Source organism: Platalea leucorodia (assembly GCF_965183815.1).
Source record: "Platalea leucorodia genome assembly, chromosome: 8".
Taxonomy (NCBI): domain Eukaryota; kingdom Metazoa; phylum Chordata; class Aves; order Pelecaniformes; family Threskiornithidae; genus Platalea; species Platalea leucorodia.
The window spans coordinates 20,476,481-20,503,353 of NC_138830.1; the positions used below are offsets into that span (position 1 = coordinate 20,476,481).

The 26,873-nt window shown below is 40.9% G+C and overlaps 1 protein-coding gene across 1 annotated transcript in view; it reads left to right on the forward strand.

The window, feature by feature from the left end:
* The first annotated feature begins 12,645 nt into the window (after positions 1–12,645).
* Positions 12,646–26,873, forward strand: part of CUL3 (cullin 3) — a 59,719-nt gene continuing 45,491 nt past the window's right edge. The window contains exon 1 of the mRNA XM_082320243.1: positions 12,646–13,140. Coding sequence (XP_082176369.1) covers positions 13,075–13,140 — 66 coding nt within the window. The 5' untranslated portion in view covers positions 12,646–13,074. The remainder of the gene's footprint in view (positions 13,141–26,873) is intronic.

Below are 26,873 nucleotides of genomic sequence, written 5' to 3' on the forward strand. Positions count from 1 at the left end.
AATATTTCCTTGCACAATGCTTAAACAAAGGGAAGATGAGGCAGAGCTGTTTGAACAGCTATCCGGCACCAGAGCACTCTGTGGTCAAAGTAATCCTGAAGAATCTTTCAAATCCATGCATGTCACCAAAATATAATTAAGACGCAGGATTACCCAACAGAGCTCTTGATCATAGGACTAGGACTGATGAGCACCAGGAAAGTAATAGATTTTATTGGGTAATTTGTGTGTTTGGACACACAGTCCTTCAAGCCAAGTCATTCTCATGGGAATGGGAAATCCTTGAATGACAATTTCTGCCATTACCACCGGTCTCCATTAAAACACAGAGCAAAATCTTCTGCATTCCACCCATCGCGTAATACCAAGGAGAAAACACTGTGAGTAAAAATCCTGCTCTAATGGTTAAATTCCTGCCAACCTAAATTAGATGTGTTTTTTCCTTATGGCTGCAGAAATGAGACCTTGGCTACTGTCAGCAATGAGTCTGATCAAGCACTGTGTCCATCTGACAGCCAGCTTGGCACCACCTCACCGCATGCAGCAGCTGGGCTCCAATGGATTTCATGTGCAAGTAGGCCTGAAAGGCATATTAATTTTTAATAAAATGTGTAAGTGTCAAGTTTAGAAGGCCTCCTTAAGATATGTGTTAGTAATAGGTATGCTACTATGAATGAGGAGGTAGGTCTTAAGCTATGTATTGTTGGTAAGCAAAGTAAAACTCTTTACGGAGAATAAAAAAATATATATATACACATGTATATATATGCATGTGTATATATATATAAAAGTATATTTTTAAAGAAAGACATCTGGCACAAGTAATGACTTTGCAGCAATGAGGGCCTCCTGCCTTGCTGCGGTTTGCGTTCAGCGCTGTGGCAGTTTCGAAGACCTTGATGGCTGGGGCAGCTGTGCACGGGAGGAGGCAGTCACAGAGGCTGCTGCAAAGAGTTTCAACTGGAAGGGAAAATCCTAAAAATAATGTTATAAGCTAATGCTGACACACGTGGAAAGAGCTTGGGCGGGTTATGTAAAGGATTGATTGGTATGGTGTAGATTTCTGTGCAGGGAAGGCTGGCTTGGATTTTTTTTTTTGGTGGCGAATATCTAGGAAAGAGAGGAGAGGTGGAAGAGGACATGAAGAGAGAGACAGAGAATGTTAATGGTTTGGCCTCTGGAGAGATATGACTAGAAAATTAATTTTCCCTACGGAAAGAATTGCATCTATTTCACCACATGTTTTATTCAGCTATTTAGCCCTCTTCAGACCATACTTGCTTCCTAGGGAGTTTTTTAGGAGTTTGGCAGAAGGTATGCAGAGCCAGACTTTGATGCTCCTCTTTTCTTTCTGGATGCTTTCCTACAAATACTAAAAAGGAACTCTGGAATATCATAGCATTTCTTCTCATAGGCATCTATACATCTTTTCTTGTTAGTAAGCACCATATGTCACTCTTTAAACAGCCCAGTACTATATTTACTGGGACCCGAGTGTACGTGGTAAGTAACACCACAGCTCCTGTATATGATGTACCAGCTATACATTACACAAAACTGCAATAAACAAGTCACTTTTAATCATTTCTCCCCCTTTCAGAAGTGCATTTATACATGTGTTCTCTTACCCATGGTGAAGAAGTGTTTGGAATATGTTACTAAGGGTAACAGATGTATTTGAAGAAGGGCTTTTTTTAATGTCTGACTGTTCATTGGGATAAGTCTTTGAAGTCAGGGCAGTCCTGAAATGTGAAAGCAGCATTAAATAAAAAATTACAAAAAAACCCAACAACAAACCATGCCACTCTCCCTGAGTGAAAATCTACAACGAAATGAATCACCCTTTTAACTAATTGAAAAATTCTTTAGACATGTTTCTGCTACGGCAACTGGGCCAGCATTAGGCTGATTGATGGGGCTTGTGAAATGATCTTTAGGACTTCCCACTCTGATCAAAAATCTTCCCAACTCCTAACAGTCCAGCTGGCCTGGAGATGGAGCGAGGGATGTCTTCATAGTTCCTTGGGATGCATTCAAAAATGCTGTCTTTCTTTTAGCAATATAAGTATATATAAGTCTTTGGTACTTTTCCAGCCACTCACTTAAACTTGACCATGTATTGAGCGCTAGGTGTGAAAGAAATATACATGTCTCTAAAAGTTGACAAGAAAAGGATTTTTGTTTGTTTAATTTAGAAGCTGGCATTCTGCCTTGTGCTTTTTCTAGTTGCTAATAGCAGGCAACTTCAATCTCCGCCAGGTCCTGAGAACGGCTAGAGGCACTGAGTACACAAGAGGAGAGGATTTACACCTTTCCATTTGGCTGACTTCACCTAATTTGGCAGAAGAAGAATCCCTGGCATTCTTCGTTTTAAGAAATCTGCAAACTAAGTGAGGTTTGCTGAACTATTGCCTGATGTCTAGGAGTTGCTAAACTGTGATAGCATTTCGACAATGAAATGGCTAAAATAGCACAAGTGTTGCTCCTGTTATTTCTAAAACACCTCGGGACTACCCTAGAATTTACTTGCTTTTATTTTTCTGAACAATCCAATACTAGAGACAAGGTTTGCAGTTAACGTTCATCCCACATGTATTTCATTAATGCACACATTTGTTAAATTCTTGTTCTGCTAACATGCCTACTTGATTTAAAAAATAAAATAAAATTGGAAATCTTTGAGGAGAATTCTTGAAGGTCTTTAGCTAAGGTGAACCCAAACCCTTGCAAGTTAACGAAGAGCCTTCTTAAAGGCAGGCGGATTGATGGCAAAGTCACAAAAGGGCACTGGACTTTTTTGGGGGGAACTCTGCATGCCTAGATCAAAGGTTATGTTCTAAAAAATGAAAGGAAAAAAAGATGTAACCCTGCTCAGTACCTGTGTATATCTGGAAAGCGTTTGGTGCCTGGATCTGGCACTAGACATGCTCAAACATGGTCAGGTTTGAGACCCGGCTCCCAGGCTTGTAGGTCAGCCTGGTCTTGGTCAGACCCTCCAGAGAGCAGAGATGGTGGCAGACAAACCAGGGCACTGGCAGAGCTCGGCCTCTCCCCGCAGGTGGCTGCTGCTGCTGGGTGCATTTGCACGGGGCCGTGGGAAGGCGGAGGTGGCCCTTCCTCTGCTAACCTGCTGCTGAGAGACAGGGGCGCCGGACCCCTCTGCCCAGGGGGTGCCAGCCCCCCTGGCACCCTGCCAGAGGACTCAAGGCTCCGGGGGCAGAGGGGTGCCAGGAGAGGAAGCCCTGCTGCCTCCCGGCGAGTCAGCGACCACGGGTGCTGCCGCCGTCCCGGTGCTCCTTCGACAGCCCTCCCGGGAGGGGACCGGCCCTGCTGCTGCACCTCTTGAACTTGGAAGAAATATTTGCTCAGTGACTCAGGGAACAGGGGCTGGATCCTTAGCAATAAACACTCTTTTTTCACAGGCAAACAAATGGGAAGTCTTTCTAATATATGTGTATACATACAGTTGTCCTGCATATTGGAGACATCAGAAATATCCCTTACAATGGCCTTTAAACTAAAATTGAAGGAACTGTTAAGTAATATTGATCAAAAAATGAAATTGTATCATTTTGAAAATGTCACAATATTGCAATTGTTTTGTATTTTCACCTCCTTTCTGTTTTTATATTACAGTCCTGAAACCAATGGAAAGTAATGAAGCATATAACTGAATCCATATTAGCAGTTGAAAAAGGTTTCTGATGATAGCACGTACCTATTCCTAGTTGTTACAACTCCTCAATTAGAAGAAACAGAAAGGCAGGAAAGGGAGATTATAGCTAAGCAATTTGCAGGATTTCTTTTATCCCTCCACTCCCAGCTAGACATGGCAGGATCCCACTGAACTAAGAAGAAAATTATATTCCAGAAATAATTCTTATTGCTGGTCTTAAATTTACTACCAGTATTCTCTCTCCATACTGAACAGAAGTGTTTTACAGATTCAGATTTTCTTTACAGTGGTATCAAACTTGCTGTTTGCTCAAATTAAGGAATATCATGGGTATGTGCAATAAAAAATGATTTTCAAGAGTGCTAGGCACAACGTAGCTCATCTGAGGAATATTGCTTGCCTTATGCTATATGGGCAGAATCTGTAGACTCTCTAACAGCATTTTAAATCAAAGTAGTGTTTTTAGTAATGACATGAATAAAACATCCCCTAAACAGGTAGCTGGAGCCAAATATGCCTTGAGATCTGGCCACAACTGATTTCAATCCCTAGAAAGAATCTGGGTCAGAAACAGACACTAAGAAATGCGATTGCCAACCTGAGTAGTACCACCTGGAAAACCTGTTACTGTTTGTTCAAATATCTTTATTTTTTTTTATCAGCACAGCAGGCTCGTGTAAAGTACATCAGTAACGATGAACTTTTGTTAATATACGCTGCATTTACATTAGGAAGATTTTGCCATACATCTGATACGCCCATCCTGGGAAAAATGGTCTTGCATATAGATTTTTATTCTAGTGTATGTAGCTCTTCATCCATTATGATCTTGTTTTTTCTGTGCTTTGTCTTTCAATGTCTTGAGAAGCTGTAGCCATTTCATGGGAGTGGGTCTGTGCTACCAAGTATTAACATACCATGCCCTCTCACCAGGACATTATTTATTTAGGTATTTCCTGAAGGTAAAACAAATAACTCATTGGCATCAAAAGCTTATCCTTACCTCGCATCCATGTCATGACTGTTCAAAAAGCCAGGCTTGGCACATGTGGGCCTGATTTACGAAGCCCACTGGACTCTGCACAAGAGACATATGCATACATAGGTGATCTCATGCATGTTCACAGCAGGTTCAAGATATTGAGTATGTGATTTTTTTGTTTCTCATTTGCTTTAGGCCTCCTTTCAGACTGAAAGCCCAAGAACCATAATCCCATTCGTGAAAACACACTTTGTTCCTGCCACACCTTCCCCATAACCTGCTGTATCTACATCATTTGCAAGCTTTTTTGTAGAAGACCATCTATTTTTTTGTGCTTGTCTGGTGCTGGATATCAGTCTTGTTTGTTGGACCTTAGATAACAGTGTAGTAAAGATAGTAGCAATAATCTTGTGGTTCAAAGAGGCATCTTGTCTGAATTTATTGTTATGGTATAAAATCTGTTAAAAGATCACTTTTTGCATTGAACTCAACCTTGTGAGTTGAGAGCTGTTTAACGGCTGAAGGATAGTTATGTTTTTCATGGATGTTTCCCATTTTTTACACAGAACTAAAGAGATGGACAGCTGTACTGTGCAACGTGCTTAAATACTCGGTGGTCATGTGCCATTAACACTTCGCAAACACCTTTGCTGAAAGTCTTCCTCCCTCTACCTCCAATTTTGCATTTTTGCCATAGCCAGGAGTTACCACCGGCACAACTTTGCCAAAAAGGTGTAGCCAGGGGAATAAATGCACACGACTCTGCTTCAGGCAAGTTCTGCTGGGTTAGTTCAAACAGCTGACAAAGGCAGGCTTGCACTAACCAGCACGCTTTGTCTTGGGCAGATTAGGAAAACAGCAGCAGCACAATTCCAATTTATGGGGCTATGGGAAGAGCCCTGATTTCTGGGAATGCCTATTCCAGATGCCTGGCATCTTTAGCCTGCAGAGCCAGGTCTGGAAGAGGATGTTTACCAGCAGTCTCTAAAATAACGACTGTTTTCTGAGGCTACAGTCACGCGGTCATTGTAGAAATGGCTTTATGGCACTTGAAGACGTCCATTCCCACCCGTAAACTGGAAATTACCCTCTTCCTGGTACAGTTCAGATGTCAGAATAAATCATCTGGGCACTCCTCATGTGTTTCAGCACAAAGGCAGCAGGTTAGTAAGCTGGTAGGAGCGATGTCAGTTTACCCACCTGACCTTGCGCTGGAATTTAAACACCAATTTTTTTATACAGTCTTCTCCACTATGCAATAGGGCTGACTGTACAGCTGCTGCGGAGCGATGACAAACATCTGGATGTCAGTCACATCTTAAACTGGCACAGCTGCTTCTTCAGTAAATACCTGACCTGAGACTGAAGATTAGTCACTTCGCTGCTCAAGGCTTTCCATGGCAGTGTAAAGGACCTGGAAAGTATGCAAACTACAGCTCGCTGGAGACTCCTCCTGTGCAGAAGTAACTTTTAAAATGATGCATATATTTTAGGAGGAGGAAATTCCCACGTGGGAAACCTAGAGTTTTTACCTGAATGTGGAAAGGCCACAAATGTACAGGCATTTTAAGTATGCAAGGCAACCAATTCTCCGTCACTTAGCTAACAGGAAACGTCAAAATAGCTGAGGCATGAAAGTCAGTAACAGCCACAAACAAAGTAACCTCTGGTGAGTCTAACTGTGAAAACTTTGAAACGTGTTTTTCCCCCAACTTTCAAAACAACTTCCTCCAGTCCCAAAGAAACTGAGTTGATACTAAAAAACTAGCTCTCATAAGAATAAAAATTTGTCAGCCGCCTCAGAGCACACATTCTCCACCAGCACCGTGTGTGCCACAGCAAAGCCATGGGTGAATGCTACCAAATAGCTGTATTACCCACCCCCATCTGTATATGGTGCCGAGAGCTGCTGATGGTATTACTGCTGAAGTGAGTGCCTCAGTAAGTCCGGAGCTTCTGTTTTGGAAGAAAGCGGCGTTAGCTAGTCCTGACAAAACTTGCCCCGTTTGGACTCTGACTTGGTATTTAGCAAGTTACTGAGCTTCATTTGACAGGTTGAATAATGAAGGATCTGTCACATCTGTAGGTAAATAGTTTTAAGGAATAATTACCTTTGGTGTTGCATTGTTTTTGATCTTGCTTCACTTTCCAACAATTTTGTCGAGCTGTCTTTTCCTACTTGATTCAAATGGCAGTGCTCTCAGAAACCACTTTCCCACGTGGGTGCTTTATACACCAAGATCAGGTCACCCCTAGCCTTTTGGTAGGTGTTTGGTAGTATGATGGTACTGGTGCAACCTTTTAACTTTCACTTGAGTTTGTGCACAATATTTTCTTCCATGGTTTGTAACAGAAACTTTTTTTTTTTTTCTGAAAATTTGCCTTGAGTGTTTTGAAGCATCTGGCTCTTTCAGGCCATCTTCTGACACACTATGTACACACTTGTTCCCCTCTAAGACCAGCTTGTTGTGATGTGGTAGGAAAAATTTCTGAACCTGAACCATTTGTCTAACCACACCATTGCAGCTTTCACTGTTGGTTGCAACTGCTGTAGCACGAATTTTTTTTGTAGTGTGAGCGTTGCATAAAAGATTTGCTCCAACGAAATCTCCTGTCACACTACTGAAAGCATGTAAAAACTCTCCACTTGACAGTGAGGCAGTGGTCTCACAGCTAGAAAATGGGGCGTAACATAAGAGTCTGCCTTTTCTCAACGTGATAGCATCCCCTGTTGTAGCAGTAGCAGTGTAGTGAGGACACAGGCGTTTATACAGTTACATTGTACTGCTGTAGTTCTTGTTTGACAGAGACCAAGGTAGGGTGTGAAAGAAGCCGATGGTACAGTAGTTACAGGAATTGCTGCCATAAGAGAAGCTGCAGTGCTGATGAATTACAGGCCATCAATTTGCCAGTGTATTTTGCAGTCATATTGTGCAAGATGACTGTCAAAGGCATGCATTAGAGACATGAGTTTGCACTTGAACTGAGACTTGACTTAGTCTGTTAAGGACTTCATTATTATTCCATGTATTATTCCAACAGTCTTGAAGTGGGTCAGGTACTGAAAGGGAAGCCAGTGCTGGTTGGACAGCATTAATTTTGGTTATTATGTGCATTGTCTGGTTAGACCTGTTTTTAAAATGTGCCACTACATGATACACTCATTACAGCAACCTCATCATCTCTCCTGCCAGTCCTCAGCACGCTGCCTGTAAACAGTCCACTCCGAGTCCGCCGGCGCTAGGGGCAGATCTTGTGCAACACGGTGGTGGTGGAGTCCGCTCTTGGGTTGGCTGATGGGATGGAAAGCAATACACAGAGCTCTAAGGGAGAGCTTGGGTTAAGCTATGCCCATCAGCAAGGGTTTTGCCTGCTAAGTCAAGTCACTAACAGAGAAAATAGGGTTGAGATAATACCTCAACATCTCTTTTTCTTCCTGCTTGCAAGAATATTTGAAAGTACTTTAGGCTGTTTTAATTTTGAAACTGTTGTTTAGACTATCATATTTTAGCATTTACTCTATTTGTGGTGGCATTTAAATGCAACAGAAATTAAATTTGAACACAGCCCAGCCAAATGTTCTAAGCAACGAGTTTCCATGAGGGAACAAGCAAATAACTTTATGCTGCCTGTTTTCCATCTTGCCTTGCCCCTCCACAGCCTTTCACTGCACCCCCAGGCCTCTCAGCTGCCGCCACTGCTTCCATCATGTGAAAAAAAAACCAAACCCAAGCAAACAATAAAACCCAATTGTCCTCCTTTTTTATAAAAAAAAAAAGATAGTATTGACATTATTTCTATAGAAGGAAGAAAGGAGAGCAAAAACCCCTCCAAAATTACAGATCTACCTAATATGTTGGTAGCTTTATTATGCTGAGTTATACCTCTCCATAAAGTCCTCGGAAGCAGTGATGGAGGAAGATAAAAACAAGCTTTTTCTTTATCCAGGACATGCAGGAAAGAAAAGAAAGATTCCCAAATTGGATAGAAACAATGTGAAACAGTGTGCCTTGAAATTGTTCTGTTTCTTTGAAGAGAAATGTAATAGTGCCCTGGTAAATCATGTTTCTGAATATTTATCAGGTTTTTACAGAACCCTATTGTCCCTGTACCTATTGTAATCTATGAACCTTGTACACAAATCACTCAGTTATCATTTTGATTTGCAAGGGAGGGATTAAGGCACTAAAAGTATACATTTATCTGGTTGTCCTGAGCTTTGTTCTTTCAGTGATTTGGAGCAAAGTTCTGCTTTTGGCAGAACTACTTTTGGCAGAATCCTCAATACGATCTATTTAAAAACATCCTGTGGTTAATTAATTGGATGCTTGTTTTCCTGGTGCATATCTCTGTGTTGTCACAAAAAAATATTTTTTTTCTCCCACGTTGTAGAAATTGTGACGAAAAGAATGATTCATTTACTGTATCTCCCAAAATAATAACATGGGAAAGTGAGGGAACTGTCTTATACATCCAGTTACTGTGTCACATATCATTCATGCAAATCTGAAAGCAACCATCATATGCAAAGTGATGCAGGCACTTACTGAAGAAAAAAAAAAAAAAGGGCAAAAAAAAAAGCCCTCCCCCTGATTCTGGGCTTTAAAGGGAGAGAACTCACTGTTTTTCCCACCACAATATGCAAATGCTATTTTAATTTTTTTTTTCTGCACTAGGACCTTACAGTGAGGTCAAGCTGTGAAATGCTTACCCCTGTGTTTGCAGCCAGGCATTTAGGTGCTCTGCGGACCAGGATGCAGTCATTCTGTTTCCTGCTGTTGTAGAAATACTTCTTTTTCTTTATGTTTGTGTATTTCAATGGTCAAATAGCACTGATGGTTGCGGGGGTGAGGGAATATGTAAGGAAGACCTGAAAATATGTATGTATGATTCCTTGGAAGTGATGTTTACTTTCAAAAAACACCCTTGGTTCCTGGCTTTGGTGGAGCACAATCAAGCCTTACCAAGGAAGAAGTCACCATTTGAAATAAAGAAATCATATTCTCAGAGGTATATAGAGAATATTTTTCTGTAAGTTAAACAAGAGCCATGTTCTGCTTTTAAAGGCCTGATTATAAAAATGTAAATTTAGATTGATTCTAATGTAATGTACTCCTCACATTCTTCTAAAATTCCTGCCACCCCTCACATGATTAAGGTAAGTAAGTAAGTGCTAAATCAGATTATAAAAACAGCAGATGATAGGACCTTAGAAAAAAAGAAACAGTGGATGACTGCTTTGGGTAATGCTGAGCTCTTCTCTGCACAGCCTGTTATTTTGGGGGCCTTCATACCTCTGCATGTTGTTGTGGTTGGTGTAAGATGCGTTTAAGGCTGCTACAATGCACAGAGGTGAACTTTCCAACAAGGGTGACCATTCTTCTGCACAGGAACCGTTACTTCACTGCCGGACTAACAGAAGATACATAAGATATGTATGTGAGATAGCTGAGATGACCCAGTTAAGCAACAGGGTTGCTAACTCTTCCCATGCTAATCTGTCCTTCTCCACCCACCTGTCTTCCTTCTGGCTTTGACCCACCTAGAATTAACATTATAAGCCCTTAACGAACCTCTAAATTAGTTCTTTGTGTAAGCTCAAAGGCTAATTTTTAGTGAAACTTCATTTTGTACATTATGTATGGAAATAGAAAATTTGCACTAAAAAAACAGTAATTGTCTCTGCCTTGGACAGTCACAGAACAGACGTCAGACATGAAGGGAGGAGCCACAGGTGAATTTCTGTATAGCAGATATACCCGCTGGGTCATAAATCTGCACAAAAAGAAGGCTGAAACTGCAAATGCAGCTTTTAGTAACAAAGTTAGAACTTGCAGTATATTTATGCTAGTGTGTTGTAGCTATAAGCTCACAGTGTAAAATAAAGCTACTTGACATGAGAACTGAGATCACTTGGTAGAAGAGGAATTTTATTTTTTGTTGAGCGTACTGTGCCAGACTGAACAGCAACTAAGAGTGAGTCAGCACTTTTCCAACTTTTAGATAAAAATGTGCATTAGTAGCAACTTAGATGAAGAGAAGGCAAGAGGCTGGTGGTCCGGGGCTGCCATAAGCATAAGGCCAGTATCAGAGGAAGCACAAAAGCAGTAATTAGAGAAGTTAATCTAGAGAAATCTGCAGTAATGTATACAGTAGAAGTTGTCCTTTTTCTTCTTTCTTGAAAGAAGAAACACCAGTTCCTCAAAAACAGTTTGTGGGGAAAGTTTTGGTTTTTGAAAACAGCACTAAATTTGTTGAAAAGTACTCTTGTAACATTTTCAAAATAAAAACTCTGTGTTTCAGTACAAATTTACTTTTTACTTTAGTTTTGCAAACTGTTTTTAGAAGAGTCAAAACTAAACCTTTTCAAATGACTTGATCTTAACTGTCACAGAATGGAAAAAAAAATATTAAGATAAGAGATGTCCTCATTTGGCAAAGCAAGTACTTAGGAGGGGAAATAAGATTGAAATTATATTGAAACAATGTGGAAGCTGTATTCTTCATATTAACAAATGGCAATCTTTCCCTTCTCATCTCATCTTTGTTTCATCTGCATTTTGACTGTACTGTAATTTTGAAAAGGACTGGTTCGTATTGCATAGTCATGTTGCAATCATTGTTTATTGTGTTGCTGTTATATAACATCTTCTCTAGGCGTATATACTTAATTCTGATCAGGAGATTAAAAACTATGTCGTATATGAACATGCATCGTCCCTATGGGAAGTGGTTGTAACAAACTCAAAAAGACAAAACCGGTGAAATTACTCTTACGGAAGGCGAACTAGCTCAGAGAAGGTATGTTGCTTCCATGCCCTGAGGGCACGTGTTGCATAGAGGCACCTGTAGGAAAACAGTAATGACAGAGGTTAAGTAAGTGGAGCTAGATGCAAAATGTGCATCACAAGATGTCTTGGTATTCAGAGTCCAGTTTAAGAGTCACCTGAAAGAAATTCTCTTCCTGGCTATGCCACGTACTTCCTCTGGGGGACCTCGAGCAAGGCATGTTTTGACCCAGATTTCAATTTCATCCACTAACTTTTCAGTCAGTCCCCTGGCGACCGGGACCTAGATTGTCTCTGGCTGACCAGCCTAACTTTCAGAGGTACTACGCTGCTACTACCTTACAGAATCTGACATTTTCAAAACATTCTTCCCTTTTACAGCAATTGCCCTTTCCTGAATGACCTATATTTAACTCCGGGCTCATGTAAGCGTTGCCTCAGGTGGCACCCTCATTTCTCAGGCATGCACTGCGACGAAAACACAAAATGTAAATAAATAAAAATGCCTTGCATCACGCCATCCTGTCAGCCTCCGTGGAGGGATACGCCTACCCGTGACATGACTCAGAGTGGCAGAACTGACATCCGGGGGACTTCAAAGAGTAAGGAATAGGAAAAGGAATAAACTGCCCTTCCTTTTCCAGCTGTGCAGAGCAGGTTTGATACCAGGCAGCCAAAACACGGGGCAGGTGTTTTCCGCCTAGGGACAGGGCTACGGCGATGCCCCGTTTTCCACAGGCCGGCGGGGCTGCAGCAGCGCTCAAGCCACGCTTGATGCTGCGAGGCCCGCTCACGCTTCCCTGGGCGGGTGCCAGAACCCGCACTTCAGCCCCAGTGAAGCATCTGCCGCAAGCCCAGGACGCGGGGCACCGCTGGGGCGGGAAACCGCCGCAAAGCACCGCCGCCGCGGCGGCCCTGCACGGCGCCGCGCGGGCCGCCCCCGCCCGGCCCTGCCGCCCGCCCGCCTCCGCCCGGCCCCGCCTCCCCGCGCGGCGCTCTCCGCCAATCAGCGGCGCCCTCTCCTCCCGCGCGCCTTCCCCGCCCTCCCCTCTCCGCCCGCGCGACGGAGCCAGCCGCCGGAGAGGGGCCGACCGGCCGTCTCGCGAGAGCGGCGGAAGCCTCGCGAGAGCGGCGAGGCACCCCCCCCCCCCCCCCCGCCTCACCCCCCGCAGGCGGCGCTCCGCCCCGCGGCCCTCCCGCCGCCGCCGCCCCCGCCCGCCGCCGCGGCCGGATCCGTCTCTCGCTGGCTGCTGGCTGGGCGGTGGGAAGGGAGAGGAAGGGAGAGGAAGAGGGGGGGCGCCCGGCCCTGCGCACTGAGCGATGTTTGTCCGCCATCGCGGCGGAGGAGGAGGGTGAAGGAAGCGCCGCCGCCGGAGCGAGGGGCCTGCGCCGCCGCCTCGCCCCTCGCCGCCGCCTCCCCCGCCGCTCCCCCCCCCCCCCCCCCCCCCGGCCCGGCTCGGCCCGGCCTTCCCGCCCTCCGCGCAGCCCCGGGGGCCGCAGCCCGGAGTGAAGGTCGCCAGCGGCCTCCCCCCGCCCGGCCCCCGGCCCCGCTCCCGGGGTCTGCCGCCCCGCCGCGCGTCCCCCGGCGCCCCTCCGGACGGGAGGCGCCGCCGCCGCCGGGCCCGAAGATGTCGAACCTGAGCAAGGGGACGGGCAGCCGGAAGGACACCAAGATGCGGATCCGAGCCTTCCCTGTGAGTACCGGGCCTAGGCCGGGCTGAGCGGCCGCGCCAGGCCCCGGCCTCCGCCTGCCCGCAGGCCCCGCGGCCTCGCCGCCTTGTCAGCCGCGCCGTGTGCCCGGGGCCGCGGGGCGGCGAGCCGGGCCGGCCCCGGGCAGAGGCGGCCTGGGAGGGGGCGGCGGGTGCGAGCGGTGCGGGGTGAGCTGTCAGCCGGCCGGCGGCCTCGGGCATCCCCCGTCCGAGTTACGGGGAGGGGGACCGGGACGGGCGGGAGCTGCATCTCGGGGGAGCAGTGCTACCTGCCGCACGGCGAGTGGGAGGCGGAGGAACTGGTCCCCGCGATTATCGTCTCCCTCATCAGTGAAGCACATCAGTTATGAAAACCTACGTACGGCATTGGGGGGCGGGGGGGCTGGTTTCTTTGTTTTCAAGGAAAAGGGCTCAAAGCAGGAGTCGAGGTTGTACGCCTACATCAACAAAATGAGTTAACCCCGGAAGGGGGGGGTATTTATTTATGTCTTCTGGAGAGTTTCCTCTTGGTGAATTTATTTCGCTCTCTGCTCTGTGAAAGAGGCTATAAGTCGTATGATTATAAGATTTAGGTGGCATAATGCCAGCTGTTCAGAAGATGTTACTATAAACATCTAGGCGTAGGTAACTTTCATGCATGTTCGGTAGAGCCATGAGCATGCCATCCCTTTGAGTTACAGAGGGGAATGAGCCAGATTATTAATTTATACTGCCATGAAGCTTGCTGTGTTTTGACAGTTGGTTCAATTAAAGCTTACAACAGAATAACAACTACAGTACTATTAATGGCGTTGAGGAACGAGAGAAATAGAAAAGCTTCAGTTGCCGGAGAATTGCCAGGAAGTGTGTATGTGTTCATCGGTGTATACGTTAAAAAGAAGATACTTAGTTGAGTCACTGGCTTTTAAGGTTTAGCGTTAACTTTTTGATGCTACGTCTGATCCCAGTAGGCAGTAGTGTGGAACTAATGTGCCTTGCCTTTATAGAGAAACTGGACATACCTGTTTATCTTATTTCACTGGCAAGGAATATATCAATACATTTTCTTCATCAGAACTCTTGCTGGTGAAATTAGAGAATTCTTTATATTCTCAGCAGCTGGCTTAATCATGGCAATCTGATTTATACTGTTTTCCTCTTACTTTCCTCTACTTTTAATCATTGACAGTTGCATTTAGTGGTAAAAGTCAAAAGAAAAAAATGGGCTATGAAATTATGATTTTTAGCTGATGAAAGTTTTTTGATCTCCAAATTGCATTTATTTCTTTAAACAGCCTTTTTTAAGAATGTCAATTTTGTTAGGATGTGTTGGATTATAAGAATAAAGAAGGCGACTTACTGCAGCGTGGCCAGGGCTTTACTAACAAGTAGTAGGAAAACCTGTACAAAAATAAACCATGACAAAACCAATATGTATGTTTTATAACAAACTACACCAAAAATATAGCAGTCTTTTAATTTGATAAACAGATTTATGTACTGCAACCATGAATATGTAGATATGGGTCAGCCAACAAAGGCAGACTTAACAATGGGATAAACTTTAGTTTGTGTTTTACTTTTTTCAGCACTTTTGTAAATAAGCATATGAAATTAGTTTGGGGGGTGAAGAATGCTCGTACAGAGCCCTGTTCTTACATAGAGTTAAACATTGTCATCAGTTTTTTTTCTTCTGAAACTGTTTTTGCTAGCATTGTCTTTCCTTTCAGTTGCTTAGAGAATGTCTAGGTTAAAAGTTTAAAAAAAAAATTATCTTATCCCTAAAATAATTCAATAAGTAAATAGGTATCAAGGCCTACACATCTTGAATGTTTGGTTACATCTGTTGACTGTAATTTTTCAGGTGTTCCTTTCCATAGACTTTCTTTTCTAAGACATTTTGTTGACAATCCTGTTGATAAAGCATTTATAGAAAAGAAGCGCGTACTCAGTTGAGAGATTTGGAGCGGTTTCTCTTTCAGAATTGCAGAAGGCAATAGCCATAGTTCATGTAAAAATCTTAATGTGAATTTTGTGGAGGCCTAAGTGCTTGTATAGCTTTGGTCCTGCGAATAGTGCCAGTGACTGCAGCAGGATTATTCATGTCAATGAGGTTGCATTTGTGTGTGGGATAGAGTCTATGTTTAGAAAGCGTACTATGCGTACTTCAGCTACTGATCTTCACTCTTTTATCTCAAATTTGGTGGTTCTGCTCTTCAATTCTGAATTAAGGAGTGCTTCCAGAGGTGACTTTGTAGGCTGCTTCGATTTGTCTTCTTATTGATCATCTTTCCTCAGCCGGTCTACCTCTTTTAGATTAGTTTGCTTCTTGCATGGAGGTAGCTATTTAGGTAGCTATAATAACTATTATATTAAACTAGAAGTAGCCAAGTTGGAGAGGTAAGGTTCCTGGAACATAGCAGTGTTATGGTAACTCCCTCCATGTAGGTTCTGTCTCTTTAATATTTTCTATTTTTTATAATATTTTTTATATTTCTGTTATTGTTATATTTTACAGTAGCTAAAGGAAAGGAGAAATAGTAATTTGCAAAATATTACTACTCCAAAGTTTTCTTTTTCTACCTTATTAGAAATCAAGTAGAAAGTGACCAAAACATTTGAAAACCACCAATGTTGTACCTAGAGATCTTAATGTTTTGGAATTAGTTTTATTCTAGATTCCTTCTTTATTATTTCTTGCACTTTGTGGCAGATTATCTGTCATCCCAAGAGTCTATTAATATTTGCTAGCTCCTGGTATGTGATCTGATGTGCTTTTTCTTACCTCAAGGGCAATGACTGTGAGTACGGGGCGTACTGTTGCTGAAGTGGGTTGTAGAGTAATCAAAAGTAGTTGAGGAAAACAGTTTTCTGTACATTTCATCAATTTTTCTGTTCACAACAGAAAAAAATGCATTTCTTTTCCTTATTTAAAAACTGACTTATTAGCAAGAAGTTTCTTGTGTTCTCTTGTTGGGCTTGACTTAAACACAGTGATAATCTTTGCATCAGAAGTAGTCCAGATGAGGATGCATTCTTTTTGAGACTTCAGTCTTGGGCATTTTTTTTAAATCTGGAAAGAATAATAGAAAATTTTTTTATGAAAGTTTACTGTATATTCAGTAGAGCAAACTGATGAGGTTAAGTTTGTGCAGTTAAATAACCTTATGTACCACCGTAGAGGACTTCCATTGTGCTACTTTCAATAACCGCTTATGGCACTTTTAACACCTTCATAATATATAGCTCTTCTATATTTGTATAAGGTCTATCCAGATGGCTTTCAGAGTAGCATTACAGTTAAAGCACAAAATGGAATAGTGTAAGAGGGCTTTTGAGTGAGCGTAGGTTCTTTTTTCTTAAGCAGTCTTTAAACTTTCTTGTTTCAAATTCATACACACTGCAACAAATAGGAATATGTTGTGGTTGGACACTAAAAATAACAAAATAATTTCTGAAATGTCAAGTAATTGTCAGTGATGTAAGTTTGGTATAGTTTGCAAGTATTTTTTTTAATTACTTGGAGGAGTGCAGTGGTATTTTTGCTGAATACACAGTATGTGCATTGTGCAAAAATGCAAGTTTGATACTCCTACAAAACATGAATTAATTGCACCTGTTTTGGAGAAGTGTTGGTGGTTGTTTTCTTCCCTTCCCTGCTTTAAAGTACTCTGAGGGTCTCAAATTGGCTCTTGTTGCTTAACTCACAGTGAGCCCGTTACTGCTGGCTAAAGCAATACTTTAAAAGCTCTCAAACAAGCTTGCAGCAGATCTAATTTTAAGATGATTTAGTTGATCTGTGAAAAGTGGCGCCAAAGAATGCTAGATTTGCACTTAAAACTTTTGGAGATATGTGATGTCTATAATGGAGATCTAGCATGTATAAATTATGTTTCCTGCAAGTGTATTTGAGCTGTTTTGCTGTGACTGTTTAGCTAGTGGAAAATAGCAGCCTTAAATGTGTTTTGATGGAAAAGTTGTACAAAGTAAAAAAAAAAATGCACATTTCTTACAGAAAAAAACAGTATGTGAGAATTCCGAAAGCATTTGGGGAATTCATTTTCAAAATTTTTACAAGTAACGTTAAGCTGTGTTGAGTGAACTTTTTTGCAAGAATTCATCCTTCTCTCAATGCAGTATGTCAGTTGTCACCATAAAATTGGTTGGACAGATCTTTCTGAAAACCAGCATGACTCGATGTAGGTTATTGGGTTTCATCTTTACAGTTGGGGGGTTTTTTTTGAGTGCTTTTAATCATTTTCATTTCCTGCAGAGCTATCTTTCCTTTCTAGAGCAAGGCTACAAAACAGTGTTTTGCCAGTTCTCAGAACTATTCCGATGGATCAGTATTATAAGGTTACATTATGAATTCTCGAAAGCATTTAGAGAGATCCTACACATGCACTTGGCGATAGAATGAGTCTTTCAAGTGCGTGTGTATATCTATCTATCTATAAGCTTCACTCATTCGTTTTATTTGAAATATTTCTGCCCAAGAAAATTCTCATTTTGTCTGGTCTTGTGCAAAAAGGCAGACAGCCTTTTGTTTCTTTCAACCCCGTTTATCAATTGATGTTACTTCTTCCTCAAAGAAAGTTCTGTAAATTCAGAAGTAAATGGCTTCAACTCTTCCATGAGAAAGTGTTAAGGCTCATATTTTCATTGCCACTGCTCCTTTCTCCTCACATCTAACAGCCACTTCTTTTTAGCGTTTGTGTAGGCAGAAGGCTTTTATTTCCTTTCTTTCTTTCTTTCTCAGGGAATGCTGACTATTTTGGTGGTTTGTTTTGAATCTTGGGGAATTGATGATGCAAGTTGAGGTGGCGTTTGCTAAATTTATGCTTCAACCTATAAAGTGTAGAGCTGTCCTGTAAATTTTGTCTTACTTGAGCATCTTACAGCAGATAGACCATAGAAAACACGCTGAACTCCGCTTAAATTTTTGAGTGTTCAGATTATGTAAGCAATACGTGTATTTCTGCTTTGGTTTATAACCCTTAGAGCATGCGTGCTGTATCGGTGAGTGAATGGAGAGGCATGGAGGATGGAGGACGGGATGAGGATGGAATTGGAGGATGGTTTACTGCAGGCTTTTTCAGTTGTGATTAAAATAATGTAAACCCACTGAGTGCTGCAAGGCCACCTAGTTAACTTAATGTTTTACATGGTTGGCTTTGTGAATCTTGATTGCCTTATATTCTCAAATATAAGAGCATGTTAGCTATTAACCCATATAGTGTATACAGTACTAATTAATTAATGTTCACAACTAAAATTTTAGTAGGTTTAAAACCTAGAAATAAAACAGACCAAAAAACTGAAACATTGTTTATCTTATTCAAAGGAAAAAGGTGTTGTTTTGGTGTAAATTACAGGAAAACACAGAAATACTTGCCGTTTACTGGACAGTTAATCTTATGAAGGCCTTCCAGTTTTTCACAGATTTTTTTTTTTTTTTTTAATGAAATGCTGTGAGCAGACTGAATGCCCTAATATGACATTTAGCATTTTTAAGATATGATAATGCTAATTCCAGGGTAAACTTTGAGTAGTTGTAGGTGGATTTTTGTTTGTTTCTTTTTAACATACTGTACATATTATCTTTTAGTTGTGGTCTAACCTAATCTCATTAGAATTCCTGAGTTCTGTAGATGTTTGGGGTTCACTTGCAAATTTTCTTGTTTTCCCTTGTTAGTTGGATCTTAGGTTCTGAGCAATGATCATTCCAGTTGGTCTGAGTTTTGAGTAAGTGCCTCTGCATGGCATTGGAAAGAGTACTGCTGTTCATGGATCTTGCCTGTATTTGAAATTTGCTTGATTTTCATGCAAGAGTATAAAGTGACACCACTAGCATTTTGTTAAGATTTTTATACTGGCTAATTCAATGTCAGTTTTTTCAAGTGGCTTGGTGGGTTTCTCCACCCCCTCATTCTTGTGTTGTATAGTAGCGTGTTATTAAACAGGAATTCACTATTTTTCTCTGGTAGTGGTAGGTAAAATAACTTTATGAGAGTTGCTATAAAACTGATCAAGAGGTTTTGGTGTTCTATGTGAAGAGTTATAATAATAGTAAGTGACATAAAAATAGAAGTTTTTTTCTAGGAAAGATAGTTACAATTTTTCAAAATGTTTCTTTTTTAATCTCTTCTGGGCAGGTGTACACAGCATAAGTGGCAACATTTCTCAGAATTTCAAACATATATTCTGAAGTCTTTGGCTTTGATCTGTAGTAGAGGTAGTCTTAGTGCAAGTGCTTCTAAATTTTCATCACCACAACAGATCCTCAGTGTCCGATAATCTCTCTGTATGTGGTGAAAACATTTTGTAATAGACGGACAGATTTTCTTAAGATAGTTCAATTGAGTCTATTCATAAAATGCACAGTGATTCTGTTACGGTCCAAAATAGGTTCTTGACCTTGTGCGTATGATCGCTGGATGTTATCTTTGGTTTCTAGTAGCTATACATGTGGAAAAACAACTCTTGAGAAGAAGCGAGCTTGTATTTCTCATTCTGAGCCAGTTTTTGTGGAAACAAGGAGTAGGAAATACTGTAGTAGAAAACTATAGCATGGCTCAGCATACTTGTTATCATATGATTGTTATTTTTCTGAAGTTCGGTTAAAGCCAGCAGAATTTTTAAATCACAAATTGTTCTTTTGTGAAGGTGCAAGTACTGGTATATCAGCAGAATTAAGTACTGTTAGATGACTTAACAAAAGAACTTCCATATCAACATTTTTAACATATGCATTTTAGGGAAGGAAAAAAGTGCATTTAATACCCAACTGCAGCAAGGAGGACAAAACTGTAATAAACATTTACATTTGGATGGTGCTTGCTGTGGAGTTGCCTAGTTTCTTTAATTAGTTGTGCATAAAATTAGCGTTTGAGGGCCGGAACTGTCTTGCTTGTAGTTTAAATAAGGTATAAAAGTATGCAAAATGTACGCAGATAACATTCATTTCTTGTACATGTAGTCTGAGTACAGGCTGTGCGTGTCTGTTTCTTACATATTGTATGTGAGGAATCTTCATTGAAATAAATACTTTCTTTTTACTTTCACGGTACTTTTGTTTTTAAAATGTTGGTACCATCTGAGTGGACCTATTTTTTGATATTTTGATGTACGTGGATATCATTTCCATGTGTAGCTCTGGATTTGTTTTTCTGTTGCACTCGTTTCAGTGTTAGTCTTGCTTTTCCAGGCACTGCTGATTTGTGCATCCGATCATGGTGTATGCATTATATGGTGCAAAAATCCCCCAGAGAAGGGTTATTGTCAGCATGCAGCGGTATTGATTATCTGTAAATGTGTAAGTGATTTATTAAGTGTATCTTCCTTCCCCTCCCCGAAGTAAGCTGAGAAAAAAAAATATCCTCTGTTGGCCTCTGTCTACCATAAAATTTTATCTTTTATTTACTATAAAAGTTCTCAAATTGTTATGCTGTTGTCATTATGGAGGAGGAGTTGTCATCAAGCCCTAAAAGCCTCTAAAGGCCCTTCTGCCCCCCAACCCCCTTCTTCCTTCATCATCCTCAGATTGTCGTTCATTGTGTTCCTTGTTTTGAAATGGTTTCAGAAAGTGTGTCTCCAATCTGTAGAAATTGGTGTGTATTTCACAGATTTCCTCTTTAAATAGTGTTGATTTTTGAACAATTGTAGAATATTGAACAACTTGCAGGTTAATTGAAAAAAAACCCAGAAATAATACTTGTGGGATTTGCATTGAAGTTGAGTGGGCAAGGAATGGGCCATTTGTGGTTCAGGGAAGCTTTCTGAATCCAGGTCATCGAGGCTGGGACGTTAATGAAATAATGGATTTTTTCAGTTGGAGAGATGATACCCCTGAGGAGACTCAGTGCCTTCCACAGAAAGTACAGATGTGCAGAACAGCATTGTTCTTTCCTCTGGCAGTTCTTAACTGGGATTGAAGCACACAGCGTCTCGGTTATGCTTTAAAGTCATTATAATGTTAATATTATACAAGTCATCAATATAAAAGATTTGCCAAAAAACCCCATGAACTTGCCTCTTATTAAATGGATGCTATTTATTTCTACTTTGTAGTGTTGCAATGGTGATCTTAAAACGAATAGAAGTACAATCACATACTGAATTAAAGTTTTAAACCATTTTGACTTAGGTTAAAAAAAAAAAAAAAGAAATATTTCTGTTGGTTTAGAGTTAGGAGTGATATGAGTAGCAGGCTGGGGTGTAATAGTGCTGCTTCTGCGGACAGTGACCTGTTGTTCGTTATGGCAGTTTCAAGACAACCTACTGCACATTACCTGGAATGTTGCAGTCCCACACCTGGGTTTTAAAAGGAGACGAAGAGAGTCAGGGACCTAAATCCCATTGAAAATTGAGAGTTCCAGCAACTTTTAATCTTTGCTAGTAAATCTTGTTAGGTTATAGGTAAACAAACAACTTTCCTTTCTGCTCTTACGTCTTTAGTAAATTGGAAGTAATTACAGTGGAAAAGCCACCTTCCTTCTACTGCAGCGTACTGCCTGCACATATCCCACCTAAGCTGCTTTCAGGAAATTTCAGTCAAACTTACTTTGTGGTAGTTTGTTCATAGTCACATAGTCCTCCGATTTTGAAAAGCATGTCCTTGGCTGTTCTAAGATTTTATTGCGGTGGAATGCTAAATGACTTGAATGAGTTTTTTTAGGATCTGGCCCTTGTTTGTAAATGGGGAAAGGCATGCCCAGTAGTTTATAAAATTTTGTGCCACTGTTTCCACTGTCTGTCATTTCACCTTTGACAAGAGCCTGTTTGACAGCTAAGGATACACAGCTGAGCTCCTGAAGTTCAGAACTACCTGTCTCTCCCCATGCCTTCTGGACCTCCAGGATCCTGCTGACAGATGAGAGGGATGATTCACTCCCAGAAATTCAGCTCTTCTTCATTCCATTTCTGCTGTTCCAATTAGTTTCAAATATTTTCTTTTAACACCAGGTTTGTTTAGGATAGAAACCTTAAAGCTATTGTATTTCCTTCAGGAACATATTTCCTGCTGTTACACAAGCCTCTCAGAATTTTTTTTCCATAACTTTAATTTGAGGAAACTTGTCTTAGGATTGCTACTTTTGAAGTGAGTCAAGAGGACTCTGAACTTCTCATTAGTCTTCAAAATATTGATATTCATTTTTATTCTTTTGGGCAGGAGAGAGGAAGTAGGCAGATTTTTGGTGTCAAAGCTTGTATTTATTCCTCTGTTTCATTCAGAACGGATTTTTTTTTTTTTTTTTTGAGTTAAGCAATCCTGACCCAATATACTCTCGTTTTTTTTCCATCGGTGTTTTTTGCACCTTAAGTAATCAATACAACTACTGAAATAAGCCAAAAATTTATTTCATGTCTGAAAACGCTTCTGTTACCTTGCAAAGTTAAACAGGAAAGATCAGACTTTTTGAAGTGTAAACTTAGATCTAGGCTTCAGCTCTAACAGTTTCCAAATTAGTAAGAGAAGTTTCAGAAGTATAGACAGCTCTTCCTTACTGTTGTTAGGTTGAAGTGTTCTTAGGAAATAAGTGGTTTCATTAAAGGTGTTTTATAATCCTCCTCCATTTTCAGGCACTATAGTAATGAGTGCTGTAGAAATGTCATTGAATGTTTTTAAAAGAACCTTAGTTAATAATACAGGCAATGTCGCTATTTTGGCTGTAGAAGCGCTTCCATTCTATAGCAGTGACAACTATCTTTTGAACTAGAACTTCCTATATTTAGCCTAATACCAATTCAGTTCTTCTAGAAGCTTGAACAAAATCAGTTAATTGTTATCTTTTAAATACAACTTTTTTAAAAACATGTTTCATAACCTGATGGGTGGTGGGCAGAAGCTTGCACTGTGGCAGGGGGAGATTTACTCATTTACAGATAATGCCTTTCGGTATTTGAAAAGGCATTTATATTTGTCTGCAGATGCTGGGGGGGGGGAGAGGAAGGGTAACTTAAAAACTTGAGTTTCTGTATTTTTAATTAAATACTGTTCTGCTGTCCTCTTTGGGCAAAGCATGTAATTCTAGGATAAAGTCCCTAGTGTAATTAGTAGCATCTTTGAAAGCTATGTTGAAAAGAAGTTAATTTTGGTCTCCTTCCTTTGTTTTTCCACAGTATCCAGCCCTGCTGGAGGACAACAGCCTTCAGTCCTTGCTGACTAAAACATATGTATTTCAAGGGGTTTGGGTCTTGTGGAAAATAAATAGTAAGACATATGAGTGTATGAGAGGCACAGTTAAGCTTTGTATAAATGATCTTAGATACAGTATTTACTGACTTTGATTATCCTGTGTTGTTATTTAACTTACTGATGTAGTTTTTATACAGAACCTTAAAGACTGGTCTATGTGAATCCATAGATACTAAGAAGTCAATGAGAAATGAGGCTGGTGAGCTATCATTCATTTTTCATTGCCCCACTCAGACTTGTAATATTCTGCTTTTATCTGTATTAATGAGAGCTCTGTTTTTATCTGTATAAATGAGAGTGACTGTTTGAAGGTGCATTTTGTAAGTTGAGCATCATGAATTCCAAATTGAACCCATAAGTTGATTTTTAGGTAGTGTAACACGGTTTGTGGACTACCCTTAATGGACCTGCAGGAGAGGAAAAAGATAGGCAAGTCTTGTCCACAAACTTAAACTTGTCATGCAAGAGTCTGCATCTCTAATAGAAAAGTTGAAAGAATTGGCAAATCAGGAAGTCTCAATGGTATTAGAGAGTAGTGAATACACATGGACCTTGTTTTGAATGAAATAGGTGCTGTTACATACTATGTTTCTGCTCTTTACTGCTGACTAAATATGTTGTCTTTTACAGTTGGGATATGCTGTGAAACTGTTTTATGAAAGACTGTTGACCTTAGTCTTTGTGCATATGATGCATTCTTATAGTTGCTCATTAGTAGTTACAAACAGTACTAGTTAGTGTTGGGAAAGTGTGCGAAGGTCTGTAAATGGAGAGATGTCTATGCTCACAGAATCAGCACTGCGTAATTTTGTGTTTCAGTTTATATTTAGTTGCCTGTCTCTCTAGATTGTCTCCATTGTTTTTGCATTTTTTAAAAAAATGAAACAAAAAGTTTCAGATTATCTTTTGCCTTGTGTTTATTCAGTAACTGGTGGCTGCTCAAATTTACATAGTTCATAGTCACAGTTCAGATGAACTCTGTGTTTGGGAGGAGTTGTTTTTCTCATTTTTTTGCCCTTTCCTCCAGGATATTATGTTCCACAGATTTGCAAGACTGAAGTTGAGGAAAGGCATTTGGGAAAAATGAAGAAATTATATTCAATAAAATTTGAAATCTAGAATAACTGAGATATGTTGGGAGTTGAGGATTAGTCTCATTCTTCTGAATTGGTTCCTAAAATATGAAAGAGAAACGAATCTCTGATCTTTCTTTAAATTTGTTCAGTCTCCTAAACATGTCAAAACTGTTGCTGCAGTATGACATTTTCTGTTAAAGACTTGTTTTAAACTTTTCATATAGAGTGTTAAATTGCTATTGTGTGGTGAAGCTCCTGTCAGGTCTCCCTGTATCGCAGACAAATGTTACCGTTTGAGAGGAGGAGCAAGTCTTTTTTCCTGGGCTTTAGGTTTACTAGAAAAGGAAGTTCTTGGAGGATATTACAGTTTGCTGTAAAGCTTACCAAAACCAACCAACCAAAACCCTTCCTCTTCAAGCCCCCACCCCACAGCAGCACTTATTTTGTGTTGAGACCAGCAGTGCTCTGAGACAATGCCTTGGAGGTAGACCAAATCTGTCAATCACTATGCAGGAGGTATGACTCCATCTTCTATGGAACAATCAATTTTTAATCTACTTACCTCTTCTGCTCCCTGCTGGCAGAATAGCTTTTCATTGCTGCAGAACCCATTTAAGCAAAGTGGACAAGGAATGGGTTTTGCCTAAAATCCTGCAGCTCTTGGGTGTTTCAGTTGACAAAGAGGATTCCCTTTTTTGACTTAAATTACGTCTTCTGCTTGCATCTGCTGGGTAAAGCCTGACAGAGCTGGAAATTGCAATTCCTGCATTTCTGCTACTGACTGAGTATTGTCATGGAGCCCTGCCTATTCTACAGAGGCTTGAGCCTTTTTTGGGGTCAGAGTAGAGTTGATTTTTCTCTTGGCCTTTATGGGATTACTCTCAGCACTGGTCACTCAGCTCATCTTCTGCACCTGGAATGGAGCATGGTGCAGGCCATGAATATTCCTTGCAGGAGGAATCTGGAGAAGTTTAGTGTAGAGATTTCACACCCAAACAAGGGAAAGGCTTGAATATCAACGGATGAGTGAAGAACAAAACACAGATATTAAAAATGGTGTCAGTATTTAATGTTGTAAATGATAACTGGCAGATGCCATAAGCAAACTATAGGCATAGATTCACCCCCACCACACACACCCTCCGAGGGAGTTTAATAGTGTAGTAGGCATTTCCTGACACTCCTAGGAGATGTGGATTATACTGGATCGTCATCTCCAGTTGTTGTTACAGTTGTTGTTATAGGTCAACATAGGAGCAAAAGCCTAGTTATTAGGACCAGTTTTTGTAGCACTTTGCCATGACTTCTCCATTACTCTTTCAGCAGATGGCCAAAGTGGAGTAGCAGCCCCGATGCAGGAAAACAGCAGTAGGTCAGGGTGCCCCTCACTTTCTTCATGCTCCTTCTCTTAGCTTCCATTCATGTTTTCTGGTGTGTAACAGTCAACCTATGCAGATAACACTATTGAGGAATTTTGTGCCTGGTGTTTTTGGTTGTTCAGAGATTAGTTGTTTTTATTTGTGTGTCTTATGGAGTTGTTCGCTTCTTGACATACTGGTGTTTCTTAGGCAATGAGGTGTAGCCAATGTATCCTCTTCCAGATATGCTCTTTGCTACACAGTGATGAAAACTTCAGAATTGAGAGAAGTGTGAATATTGAGCTCTCCATTTGTTATTAATAGGAGTGCATTTTATCTGCTCTGTAGTTGAAGAATATGTAGTTCCATATCTTAATATACCATTTTTCAGAGATATTCTTGGAGCAAACACTAGACAATATATCTCTGTCATGTAAGTTCTTGTCTTTTAAATTAACAATATTGGAAGAGTTCATAAAAATTCAAGTAGTGATCAGGTTCTGAGGGAGAAAGTGTTCTGCTCTTGCCCTTTTCTGGATAACCTCAGCCAAGCTTCATCCAGAATGAAGGATCCAGGCTAAGGATGCTGAGTTATCGTGTAACAGACTATTTAATACTATCTTGATGAATGCCCTGTCTTGAAATGGGAGTGAAGACTGTTAGTTTTGACAGCCCCCCTTGTCTCTTGCACTGCGAGTCAGGACCCTTGTGGTGGCAGTTTTAGATGGCAGCAGTCAGCCCCTGCTCATTTTGTCTGCTGAGGGATAGGAAATGGGGGAGTGATAACACGCTGCAATTACTAGGTGCAAATGTTTACTCCCAGAGCTGCTAACTAACTTTAATCGTTGGTATCGACTCACTTCCTTCAAGGTAGAGAGCGTAAACACTTGCATTCTGTAATTTCAATGGGTTCTCACTCCAGTGCTCTGGGGTATTAGACCTAAAGGATGTCATGGAAAGGAATGAGGCAGATGATGGTTGCGTTTTTTGAAAATTTTGAGAAACATTGCTCTGCAGTAATCGTTTCCAAATTGATCTGTTTCACCTGGTAGTGTGTAGAATCGTGATAAACACTCTGCAGCCAGTCTTTAGAAAAATTGAGTAGTA